Genomic DNA, 13116 nt, shown 5'->3' with positions numbered 1-13116 from the left:
TTTTTTACACTTTTGGGTGCAATATATATATATATATATATATATATATATATATATATATATATATATACCATATTAAAACTCACATAAACACACTTGCAAATACTTAATCCACACAAACGAATCCGTTATACATGCTTTATACATTTATACTTTAGAAATACATGCATGCTGGAAGCCATTCTTGCACTATACGTTGTCATTAACTTCATACGAGCCTACATTAACATATATAACGCTATAGGAGTAGCACACTGCCCGTATTCTTGTGGTCATGTTAAGTTTATACATACAAAAACGGTCTTGTCGTTGCGATGACAAGATTACGCTAGTGGAATCTTTGGGTTGACACGTATGTGATGCATGCTAGTTCATGTTATGTTATGCCTTAGTATATGTTATTGCCATGTGGATTTCATCAAAAAACTTTATACTTATGCTAGTAGTCAAACTTGTATGCTCACCAATGCTTTAAGTGTTGACATGTTACTTTAATATATATTGCAGGATCTTGATGATGTCACGTTGAAAAGAATCTAGTAGGAAGGACTAGAAACACACAAAAATTTAATCCATGTGTAGTAGTTTAGTCGTTATGTTACCTTGTTGTACTTCTGTTTCCAAATTATGTACTTGAACCGTTAGCAATGAAATGAAAACATAGTTTTAAATACTTGTCACAATTAGTGGTTGTGGTGTCTCTTACAATCTCGTTTTTGTATCATTCCGATGTTTCCGCCATCGGTTGGGGTGTGACAATTTTGGCCCTGAGCTCTGGTTTGTTTGATATTTGAGTTACAAACTTGTGTTTTTGCTATTTTTCAAGCATGGTAAGTGTATCAAAGTATGATGTAAGTGTGATGTACATATAAGTGACGTTCCAAAAGTATAATGAGTCTGGGTTTCGCTCATAAACGCGTATTGGATGATTGTTTGGATAACGAACAAGTGTGGATATTAACATGATAAGTATAAAACATGAATTCCATTAAGATTAATGCCTCGAATTGTGATATTAGAATTGAAATATGAATGTAAGGTTTCTAAAAATAGAATGCGAATATGAACTTTCTAAAAATAGGAATACGGAAATACAAGGCGTTTCACTTATCAGCCTCCACCCCCTCAATCAACGCCACAGCCACAGCCACCCCGGTCTATCTCGACACTTATAACCCATCTCCCCTCATACCAAACATTAGTACCACTAGTCCCTCCCTTCGTACCTAACATTATTAATTTATTATATTACTATTTTTATTTAAAGGTGACAATAATATTTTTTTTTAAAAAATAAGTGTGTGTATATATATAAATGTACCAACATCATTAATTTATTATTATTTATTTAAAGGTATAAAAGAAAATTAAAAAATTAAGTATGTATATATATGTGCATTATTTAAAGATAAAAAATAATAGAATAAGTGGGTAAATTGTTAAAATCGTCCATAAGGTTTGGGAATTTCAAAAATCGCCCCTGAGTTAACGATACATTTTAACTAGGCTAGTCATTTGGATGAAAAAGGCAATAAAGTTCAAACCTCATGGGGCCTAGTTACAAAAAAAAAATAAAAAAAAAATCCTTAGGGGGACGGGGCACCCTTACGGGTACCACATCCATGTATGAACCCGTGCTAGAACACCGTCGCCACCCTTAAGGGTAGGCTTGGCGGGTTATGTTTCCGGGTAGAGGAACCTGTGTGAGGGACGGAAAGAAAGATTTGAGAGTGGGGTCCATCTCTTGAATGATGTGTGTGTGATTGGTAAGATGGGTAAAGGAGTGAGGTCTATGGTTCAAGAGTACTTTGTGGTGCAAGGGTAAGACATCGCTAGTGTAAAGGTAGTTTGTAATAAATTTGACATAACGCCGATTGATTGATCAGGACAAAAGTAGTAGCCATAAGTGCCATTTCCTCCCTTATTTTGGATATAACACATAAAAATTGCTCAAACCTCAATAACAATTTTATCATTTTACTTTTTTATATAGCTATGCTTTTGTTTGTGTGCTATTAAATGCTCTATTTTCAACATAATTTTTTTTACCTATTAACTCTTATCTATCTACTGTAATAAAAGAAATCAGTTTTTAAACACGTGTCATTAATTGAAGATATCTTTAAATCTATATTTAACTTATATTAACTAAATAAATAATAAATTAATATTAAATCTTATCATACTTTAATATAATATTATCCTCAAATCTAAATTATTAATTTAATATATCTTTAAAACAAATACCTCTCTTTCCTACTTATCTTATATTAAATATATAAAAAATAAATTAATATTAAATGTTATCCTAATTTATTAAAAATGTATTTTTTTATTATTTAGTATACAAAATTATATTTACTCAACTTGTGTAAAACGCGGGGTTTTTAAAAATATATTTTTTTATTATTTACTATACAAAGTTACATTTATATAACCCGTGCAATACACGAAGTTTTTAAAGATAGAACTTTTTTTTATCATTTGCTATGTAAAATTAGATTTAAGGATATAATTTTTTTTTTTTTATTATTTGGTAGATTTTTCAACCCGACTATACACGAGTTTTTTAAAGATACGACGGTTTTAGTATATAATATACAAAATTACATTTATTTAATATGTGTAATACACATGGTTTTTAAAGATATAACTTTTTTAGATCTATTCAACACGTGTAATATACGGGGTTTTTAACGATCTAATTTTTTATTATTTGGTAGATTTATTCAACCCGATTATACACGAGTTTTTTTTAAAGATACGACGTTTTTAGTATTTAATATACAAAATTACATTTAGAGTTAACTTCCATTTTGCTCCTTGTGATTTGGTCATTTTAACGGTTTCGCCCCAATAGTTTAAAAATAGTCATTTTCCTCCCTGATTTTTCTAACCTATCATCATTTTGCTCCCTGCCTCTAACTCCATCAGGGAGGAAACTGACGACAAACTCGAAACATTAGGGAGCAAATAGGCGACAAACTCGAAAGATCAGGGAGGAAAATGACTATTTTTAAACTATTGGAGCAAAACCGTTAAAATGACCAAACCACAGGGAGCAAAACGAAAGTTAACTCTTACATTTATTTAATCTGTGTAATACACATGGTTTTTAAAGATATAACTTTTTTTAGATCTATTCAACACGTGTAATATACGGGGTTTTTAAGGATCTAATTTTTTATTATTTGGTAGATTTATTCAACCCGATTATACACGAGTTTTTTTAAAGATACGACGTTTTTAGTATTTACTATACAAAATTGTATTTATTTAATCTGTGTAATACACATGATTTTTAGAGATATAACTTTTTTAGATCTATTCAACACGTGTAATACGGGGCTTTTAAGGATCTATTTTTTTATTATTTGGTAGATTTATTCAACCCGATTATACACGAGTTTTTTTAAAGATACGATGTTTTTAGTATTTAGTATAAAAATTTATATTTATTTAATTTGTGTAATACAAATCGTTTTAAAGATATAACTTTTTTATTATTTGATATATAAAATTATATTTATTTAACCCGTACAATATACGGGGTTCATAAAGATATATCTTTTTATTATTTAATATATAAAATTACATTTATTTAACTCGTATAATAAACAGAGTTCTAACCTAGTACCGTATATAATTCTACTCACACATCTATATCTCAATCTCTAGACGTTTACTTTCAACCTTGATATTGCTATACTATGGTAGTATAATGCATTATATACACAATTATATAAATATTAAGAAAAAAACAAGACTAAAAAAATTATTAAGTATATAAACGCACCAAGAAACCGAAGTTGAAAAATGAAAACTTACCTCCACAAGCAACGGTCTCATCATTCCCAAAGCTATATTATATACCACAACCATAAATATTATTATTCATCTGTATCTAATTACTCAACCCCCTTCTAATTATCCACAACTGATGTCACATAACTCACTCCGGGGAATAATTCCGTCACACCGGAGAACAACAACCAGAACATCACAATCACAACCTTCTCACACACTCCGCCGGCGAGTGCTGATTAAGAGATGCAACTCGGAGCCTTCTTTGTTGAACCTTGATGGTGTGGACGACGATCATGACGGACTCATTGTACAGCGCCGGACTTATTCTCCGGCCAAATTGAAACCGGTTAGTTGATAATATTACATGGTTTGTTTTATAAATTGGTGATTTGGGTGAGTTTATAAACATAATTGTTATTTGGGTTTTAACTATTTTTATTTCTTTTTGGCATTTGTTTAAATTGTTGTTTGGTTTGGAATTTGAAATCCTACTCGTAACCAGGGTGATCAAAGGTCAAAGGCTTCCGGATGTTCTAGCCGTTCAAAAAAATTAGGAGTAATGGCATGCAAATGTTCTCCTGTCTATTTCATTTTGTGTCTTTGGAATTGATTTAATCCTATGGGTTTTGTTTTGTTTTTTGTTTTTTTTTTTTTGTTTTTTTTTTTTTTTTTTTTTGTTTTTTTTTGTTTTTTTTTTTTTTTTTTTTTTTTGAAATGGAATATGTTAAGATAATTGGAATGAAAATAATGACTTGAAAGTAAACTTCGTTTAATAATTGGTTCACAAGTCTTTTTTCATAAAAGTTTGAAAATGTTAAGATAATTGAGATTTAAAAAGGATTATTTGTCTAATTATTTGAAATATGAAGGGAATAATTGACCAAATAATCAAATGTTGCTTGTAAATTTTTCTAAATTTGAGAAGGGGGTGGTTTAGAGATTTATAAAACTCTAATTCAATCAAGGTAACATTTTGAAATTCATGTTTCATTTCCAACAAATTTTATTACAGGTAAAAGATATATAATTTGGATTCAGTCACTCTAAATTTTAGTAAACCAAACATGCAACTTTATATTGCATATCAGTACTTTTTTTTCACTCTTATATTGCAATTTTATTTTTAAAGAATTCCTTACATGTTGCACAAAAGTAAACGAAAGATACGGAAAAGATTTCAGTTACAATTGACAAAAGGTGACAAAAGGAACAGTTTTTTATACACATTTTATCGGATCTTTACTATTTAATACAACATTAGTTAGTAACTTTTTTTTTATAGTAAACTACTAAAATGGTTATTGAGGTTTCGTTAATTTTGTCACTTAACTAAAACTCAAACATTTTGAATCTATGTCTCTGTGGTTTCTATTTTGTTTTCATTTTCATTTAAAAGCAAATTTTGATCAGATTTTTCAGTTAACATCCAGCTTTTTTGTCTTTTTCCTCGCTTTTAATGAAGGGCAAAATGGTAAGATTTTTTAAATTTGTTATAATAAAATGTTAAAAGACCATTTTTCCCTTCATTAAAAAGGAGGAAAAAGACAAAAAAAAAAAAAAAAAACTGGATTTTAACTATAAAATATGACCAAATTTTGATTTTGGATGAAAACGACAACAAAATTGAAACCCTAGGTACCCAGATTCAAAATGTTTGAGTTTTGGACTAAAGTGGCAAAAATGACCAAACCCCAGAGACATTTTGTAACTTGAATACAGTTATTGTATTGGAACGATAATTTATTAGAGCTAAATTATGAAAAAAGAAATGCAACTGAAAAACTAAATATACTTTAACCTAACTTAACTCCACCTAAGGGCACTGGGGGCACCGCGTTATTCCACCGTGATGGGGAAAAAACAACGCGTGGAAAAACAAAACTTCCACCGCCACTGATTAGTTCACGAGTGATAGTTTCAATGTGATGGATTTCCGTTATTTTTTTCACGCGTGAAAAATGATGGATGTGAGGGGGTGTGAGGGTTTATTGTTAGGTGTTGTGAGTGATGATCATTGCCATTAAAAAGGATGTGAGTGATAGAATAGTGGCTGATGACATGGCAGGAGTTGATTGGACGCTTGTGAGTGATAGAATTCTATCACTAGTGACCACCCCCACTCCCCTAAGACCATTGGGTATGGGGATCGGCAGAGGGCCGTCCCGCCCCCCCCCCCCCCCTTAGCCTCGTCAAACACCGCCCCCTTGGGGCCCGGCACGGCAAAAGCGTCGGATTTCCGACGGTGGAGACGGGGCAAGATTGGTGGGCCCCCATCTGACTTCTCTCTCATCCTTTATATATATATATATATATATATATATATATATATATATATATATATATATATATATATATATATATATATATATATATATATATATATATATATATTATTAATGGTGGGGTAGCCTTAGCTAGTCCCCACACCCTTGGGTAGTCCCTAAAGAGACTATCCTCCTCCCGTGATTACGTGGCGCATACGTGACGGATAGTCTCCAAAGAGACTATCCTCCCCATACCCACCTGTCTAAGTGACATCAATTTTTTTTTTCTCATTTCACTTTGTCTTATTCTAAGGAAATGTTTTAACATATTAACACATAACTCATTTAATGCACTTTAACATTGGGTTTTTGTCTAAAAAGAAAATAATAATTAATTTAATATCTTAACATTGGGTTAACATTTTAACACATAACTCATTTAATGCACTTTAACACAAAGAGAGAGTGGTTTGCAATGTTAGTTAACATGTCATGTCATTGTTAACACTCTAGATGTTAGGCTGGAGGGTGTGGGGGCTCCATCCCCGCCACCTCACCATGTATAGCGCCCAGATAGGCTCCATCACCACACCCTCTAAGTGAAGAGGGGGGCGCCATGGCTTGGGCGCCATGGTGGTAACTAGTGGTAACGCCAAACAGGTGGGGCCCACTAGTTTTAAACTAATCAAATGTTTTTTCCTTAATTTTGTTTAATATGGGCTCCATCCACACCATGTAAATTAAAGGGGGGCTCTATAGGTGAGGTGGATCCTAGATGGACTTAATAAAGCCCCATGGAGCTCCAATCACACCTTATAGCCTTAGCGTACACCCCATGGCCTAATAATAAGTAATAAAGTTAACTTAGACATGAAATTAAAATATCAAACTATAAGTTTAAAGATCTGATTAGGGCCATTAAGCTAAGTATTAAATTTATCATATATTTTTAAATCTTGATTTATTTTCATGGGATTTGAAAAATATGTAAAATCCAATAACTAAAATCACCATGTGATGGGATGTTATTACAAATAGGATAAATTGATTATAGAGTAAATTACATGGCTGAGTTTATATTGCTTGTTCATCTTTTATCTTTCGTTTTGAGGTTACATAAGTTACGTTACTGATATCGTCTCTACTGTGTTAGACGACCATCATGTATTTCGGACCTTGGATAGATGTCCGTTATAAAATTCTATTTAAGTTTTGAAAATGACTTGTTACCTTTTAAATAACTTGTTACCTTTTTGGCTAAAAAACAAAAACAAAAAACTGAATTAAAACAAAAAGATTTTTTATATAACATACTTATTAACTTACAAAATTAGTTTATGGAATCTGCGTAAGTTATGATGAGCTAAAAAACAACATTAAGTGAGTCCACTAAATTATTAAAATGACTTGTGAACCAAATTATTAACTGTCATTTTCGTCCTTATAGTTTGTCCAATTATGCTACTTCAGGTCAAATTTTAAATTTGTTACCATTTTCATCACTGGTATTCTTGAAATATGCCAGTTTCGTCTAAAAAACTAAGGTTTAATCAAATAATTGGGCAAACCACAAGGATGAAAAGGCAGCTAACTCATGTTTTTTTTTGGACATAATTGACATGTTTCAAGAATATCAGGGATGAAAATGGTACAGATTTAAAATTTGGCATGAACTGGCATGTTTAGACAAATTACAGGGACGAAAATGAGGCAGGCATCATACTCAGTAAATCCCACCAATAGCAAAGCTAAGGTAGGGTCTGAGGAGGGTAAGATGTAGACAGCCTTACCTCTACCCCGTAGGAATAGAGAGGCTGCTTCCAGTGAGACCCCCGACTCGAACAGGGACGAAAATGACAATTAACAAAATAAAACTAACTGTTTGTTCACTCATTCACTCGGTTGGTAAACCAGATGATATCAATTTAACACTTATTGGGCTTCAAATTTATGTGGGCTATAAGATTTTGGGCAAAAGAAAAAAAAATAGTCCATCTAAAAATCTGACTAGTTCCAAATTTCTAATCGATAAATTTAATCTAGCGCCACTATGAAACATCAACATTCGACATTCACATTCCAGGGTTGTTCATGATCGACACTTTAACCTAGTCAGTCGCTATTCATGTTTGACATTTGGCATTCCAAAGCTGTTCATCGTCATGGTCGTTTTTGAGAGTGTGCAGGGTGTGCCATCGAACAAGGCCCAATTTTTTTTCTTTAATTATATTTATATATAAAATATTTACGGTCCCAAAAGCATTAACATTGTTGTAGCTCTAATAGTTCGATGCTTACTTGTTAATACATGGGTCTTTGTTTCAAGACATGGTAACATTTTGTGCACTTTGATTTTTTTTTTTCATATGTTCAAGTTTGGGGCCCTAAAGCCCAAACTTAAAAAAGAAGAAAAAAGTTGTAAAATATCGAGTTTATTGCTCAACGCATATTCATTTGTAAGTGTCTTTTTTTATTTGATTTGTTTTTTTTACATTCAATTGTTTTGTTGGAGTTAATTTTTTTGTTTATATTATATTTAATAGTTTGTTTATGTTAATTCTTATTATCTGTTATTGAGGTTATTACGTAATTACTTGAAAGTACAACGGTCCATTTTTTCTATTCGCACATATTAAACACCAAACTCTTTATACTTATTTTCTCTTATACGCTGGAAAGCCGACCCTTAGGTTGACAAAACTTTACCTTGGGTCATTTTTTAAGATGTATCAAACCTGTCCTGTTTTTGAACTCGAATTTAATCTAGAAGTTAAGTTCGACTCATGAATAATTTACAACTATTAACTTCGTGCAAAACGTATGTAGCGAAGGGAAAAAACTACGGTGATAGTTTCATAAATACTGTAATTACGTTGCAACAAATTTGAAATAGCGTAATAATAATTACTCTTCATTTTACAAGTAGCGTAATTATTTTTACACTAGTTCAAAACTGTGCCACATAATTGCGCTACTTAGTTGCACACTACATGCTAAGGTGTACTTGTACTTGTACTTGATTTGCCCCTATGTATATGTGTGTGTATTTATGTATGTATGTATGTTATAAACTCACTTAATCTCGGAAGTCTAATCAAACTCCATGCATGAAACTCAAACTTGTTTTTTTTTTAATTAACTCCATTTAGATTTGTGTTTGGCTTGCTTCTAAGCTCAACTTGATTCGAGCTTTCAGCAAGCGGTTCAATCAACGGCTAGATTCGTTAGTAATTTACAACCTTCACTAACTTACACCTTATTCTCTCTAACCAACCTTCACTAACTTTTTGTTGGTAATTTACACTTGGTTTAAATTAATATTTAACAAAAACAATGTTTTACTATTGATCATTAAAACAAATTAAAAAATAAATATAAAATTGTTAATAACTAAGTTGTACTTGAGATAATTTGTTTGTGTTGTTGGAATACAAGCTAGCCATTAATCTTTGGTTTGAGTACACAATTGATAACTAATGTAGAGATCAATCAACAAATGTAGGGGTACGATAAAGATGGAAAGGTGGTGGTGAATGTAACAGTTGAGGGGAGCCCTGGACCCGTCCGTACAATGTTAAAACTCGGTTCAAGTGTACAAGAAACAATGGATATCATCAAGAAACAATACAATTCAGAAGGCAGGAGTCCACAACTAGATCAACATTCTCTTTCAACCTTTGAGTTGCACCAATCGTATTTCAGTCTTCACTGTAAGTTTCTTGCTTATTTATCTTTGTATACCAAAGTATAATAAACAAACTGCGAGAACAATATAAACACACGTACAACAAACTGTCTGAAATTCAATGGTTATATGTAATATTTTTTAGATTTTAGGGTGCAAGATTGAATATAAGTCTACATGCGCGACCCAAGGGAACATAATGGTAAGTTTTTATGTTGTGGTATAGGTTTGGATAAGTCGGACATGATTGGAGACATAGGTAGCAGGAGTTTCTACATGCGAAAATGTAACAATGACAACTCCAGCTTCACCGGATCTGGGATTATTTCAACAATGGGAAACGATTCTCCACCTCAAAATCCAATCATCGTCTTACCAAATTTTATTTCTAATAGTTTCAAGAAGATTATGAAAATGTCCAGCAAGATTTCGAAAATATTGGGTTGTATTGATAGGTGACATCCCCCAACAATGTACAGTACTCATTGTATGTAGGCAAAAGTATTTGCATATGTAGATTATTCGTGGATTACATGTATATGTATTATAAATGAAGCTACAGAACTCCAATTAAGTTTGGGGTTTGGAAGAAAATCTGATAATAAACATGGTTAAAAGAATCGAAGTTGAATTGTCGATTTATCAGTTATCAAGTTAACCGTCTCGATGAACAAGAAAATATTGGGTTGTATTGATAGGTGACATCCCCCAACAATGTACAGTACTCATTGTATGTAGGCAAAAGTATTTGCATATGTAGATTATTCGTGGATTACATGTATATGTATTATAAATGAAGCTACAGAACTCCAATTAAGTTTGGGGTTTGGAAGAAAATCTGATAATAAACATGGTTAAAAGAATCGAAGTTGAATTGTCGATTTATCAGTTATCAAGTTAACCGTCTCGATGAACAAGAAGATGAACCAAGACTTCAACAGAAGTTTTCTTCTATAACCGATGAACTAGAAGTCTAGAATAAATGGTTCTAGCGAGGGATAGAAAAAACGGAAAGGGAATTAGGTCGTTGGGTTGGGTGTGCGCTCACACACATGTATTATGTATCACGCCTCGGATACAAAGCGGGTGAAATGGTTAACTGTTCGATGCATATTATTCACAATAGTTTGAGCCATGTATAGGCATATTACAGCTAAGATATTAGCAATTACAGAGGAATAATGAGAAGATATACAAAGATACAATCACAATCATAAATACAAATATAAACCAAATATAAGTTCCCTCCTAAAGTTGTTGCGTTGACTTATATACTGAATGTTCTCTAATACGCCCCCGCAAGATGGAGGATCCATCGGATAAGCCAATCTTGGACCGATTCTTGAGAAAAGACGCCCTAGATAGAGGCTTTGTTAGCATGTCTGCGAGTTGATCTTGAGAACTGACATGAATAACTCGTAGAAGACCAGCGGAGACTTGTTCTCGAACAAAATGATAGTCCAGCGCCACATGTTTCATCCGCGAGTGGTATACTGGATTTGCACACAAGTACGTAGCGCCGGTGTTATCACAAAATAAGGTTGGTGGTCGTGTGATTGTGATGCCGAGTTCCTGAAGTAAGTTTTTAAGCCAAATGAGTTCAGCCGAGGCATTCGCAAGCGCTTTGTACTCGGCTTCCGTTGACGAGCGAGAGACCGATTTTTGTCTTGTCGATTTCCATGAAATAACATTAGTGCCAAGATATAGTAAATACGCTGTTGTTGATCTGCCTGCATCATGAACCCCACCCCAATCTGAATCTGAGAACGCCGAGAGTGTGAGCGGAGAATCACGGTTTAGGAAGAGACCATGATGGATGGTACCTTTTAAGTACCGGAGAACCCGTTTCAAAGCTTGCCAGTGTGTTTGGCGAGGTGCATGCATGAACTGAGATAATTTATTGATGGCGAATGAAATGTCGGGTCGGGTAAAGGCTAGGTATTGAAGCGAACCTACCAGTTTACGGTAGGGAGTGGGATCAATAGGTGAAGTGGAGTCATTTAGGGATAAAGGGTCGGTACTAAGAGGCGTAGAGACATCCTTTGCACTATCCATATGGAACTGATTCAATACCTCTTGAATATGGCGCGACTGAGAGAGAAAGAGGCCTGTAGAAGTGGGAATGACCTAAACTCCAAGGAAGTGATGGAGCATGCCAAGATCTTTGACCGAAAATTTGTTGCCTAGGGCTGTGACGAAGCTATCAAGAAACTGCGGGTTGTTGCCCGTGACAATAATATCGTCATCATACACCATAAAGTAACATGTGGTCGTATGGTTTTTATAAATGAAGAGAGAGGCATCTGCAAGAGATTTGGTGAAGCCAGATAGTATAAGGAAATTTGTTAGCTCAATGTACCAAGCTTGAGGAGCTTGTTTCAAGCCGTATAGAGACTTCTTGAGCTTACAAATATGGTTAGGGAATTGTGGATGGACATAACCCGGAGGTTGAGTCATAAAGACATCCTCATGAAGCGTCCCGTGTAGGAACGCATTGTTGACATCAAGTTGGCGTAAAGGCCAATTCTTGGAGAGAGCTATGGATAGAATCGTTCGAATGATAACGGGTTTGGTAACGGGGCTAAAGGTATCGAAATAATCTTTCCCATATTGTTGGAGAAAGCCCTTCGCGACAAGTCGTGCCTTGTATTTTAATACCGAGCCATCAAGATTCCGTTTAACACGAAAGATCCATTTGCAACCGATAGGCGTTATAGATGTGTTGGGAACAAGATCCCAAGTTTGGTTTTGCAACAAGGCATTGAACTCTAAGTCATCGCGTGACGCCATTTTGGGTCTTTTAGGGCTTGACAACGAGTTGACGGCTCAAGGGTTGGTGGAAGAGGGTGAAGAGTAGTGACATTTACGTAGTTTTGGTTAAAATATTTTGGGTTCGGTTTGCGAGTGCGGTTGGGTAGCGGATGTGGCGTGGCTGAACTAGAGTCAGGATGTGTTGGTGGTGTTGAGTTTGAGGAAATCGGGTTAGGTAGTGGACTGGTAGGCATTGTGTCGGCGGAGATAACAGAAGGTTCGGAAGGTGAAGTATTAGGTGGTGGATGGTTTGGTGAGGTAGGTAATGGAGGTTGCATGGGAGTGGAGGAGGGAGCAGTTGGTTCCACGTGAACTTGGGAATGGGTAAGAGGTTGTGTATTAAGTGTAAAGGTGGTGGAGGATGTATTTGGGGTAACAGTGGGTATATCCATATTAGTGGTTGGTTGAAGAGTTTAGAAGAATTTGGTTGCACTAGGAAGTGGAGTAACAGTTGATGTGTCATTTTTGTATGGGAAGATGTGTTGTACAAATTCAACATGTCTCGAGTGATAGAGACAATGTGAGACCGGATCATAGCATTTAAACGCC

At 34.1% G+C, this 13116-nt stretch overlaps 1 protein-coding gene across 1 annotated transcript; it reads left to right on the top strand.

Annotated features, from left to right (window-relative positions):
- The first annotated feature begins 3832 nt into the window (after positions 1-3832).
- On the top strand, positions 3833-10268 carry LOC110867800 (uncharacterized protein At4g22758). Its single transcript, XM_022116809.2, has 3 exons — positions 3833-4153; positions 9574-9781; positions 9983-10268. Exons 1-3 carry the CDS (start codon positions 3941-3943, stop codon positions 10213-10215), a joined length of 654 nt encoding a protein of 217 aa, XP_021972501.1. The 5' UTR covers positions 3833-3940; the 3' UTR covers positions 10216-10268.
- The last annotated feature ends 2848 nt before the right edge of the window (positions 10269-13116 follow it).

The sequence above is a fragment of the Helianthus annuus genome, chromosome 7 (assembly GCF_002127325.2).
Source record: "Helianthus annuus cultivar XRQ/B chromosome 7, HanXRQr2.0-SUNRISE, whole genome shotgun sequence".
In the NCBI taxonomy this organism is placed as follows: domain Eukaryota; kingdom Viridiplantae; phylum Streptophyta; class Magnoliopsida; order Asterales; family Asteraceae; genus Helianthus; species Helianthus annuus.
This window is presented reverse-complemented; position numbering and strand designations above follow the sequence as displayed.

Excerpts from the sequence above, each read along its gene's own strand:
- LOC110867800 (XM_022116809.2), top strand. The coding sequence starts at position 3,941 with ATGTCACATAACTCACTCCGGGGAATAATTCCGTCACACCGGAGAACA. Across the intron at positions 4,154-9,573 it reads CTCCGGCCAAATTGAAACCG|GGGTACGATAAAGATGGAAA; the intron begins GTTAGTTGATAA and ends CAACAAATGTAG. Across the intron at positions 9,782-9,982 it reads ATCGTATTTCAGTCTTCACT|GTTTGGATAAGTCGGACATG; the intron begins GTAAGTTTCTTG and ends GTTGTGGTATAG.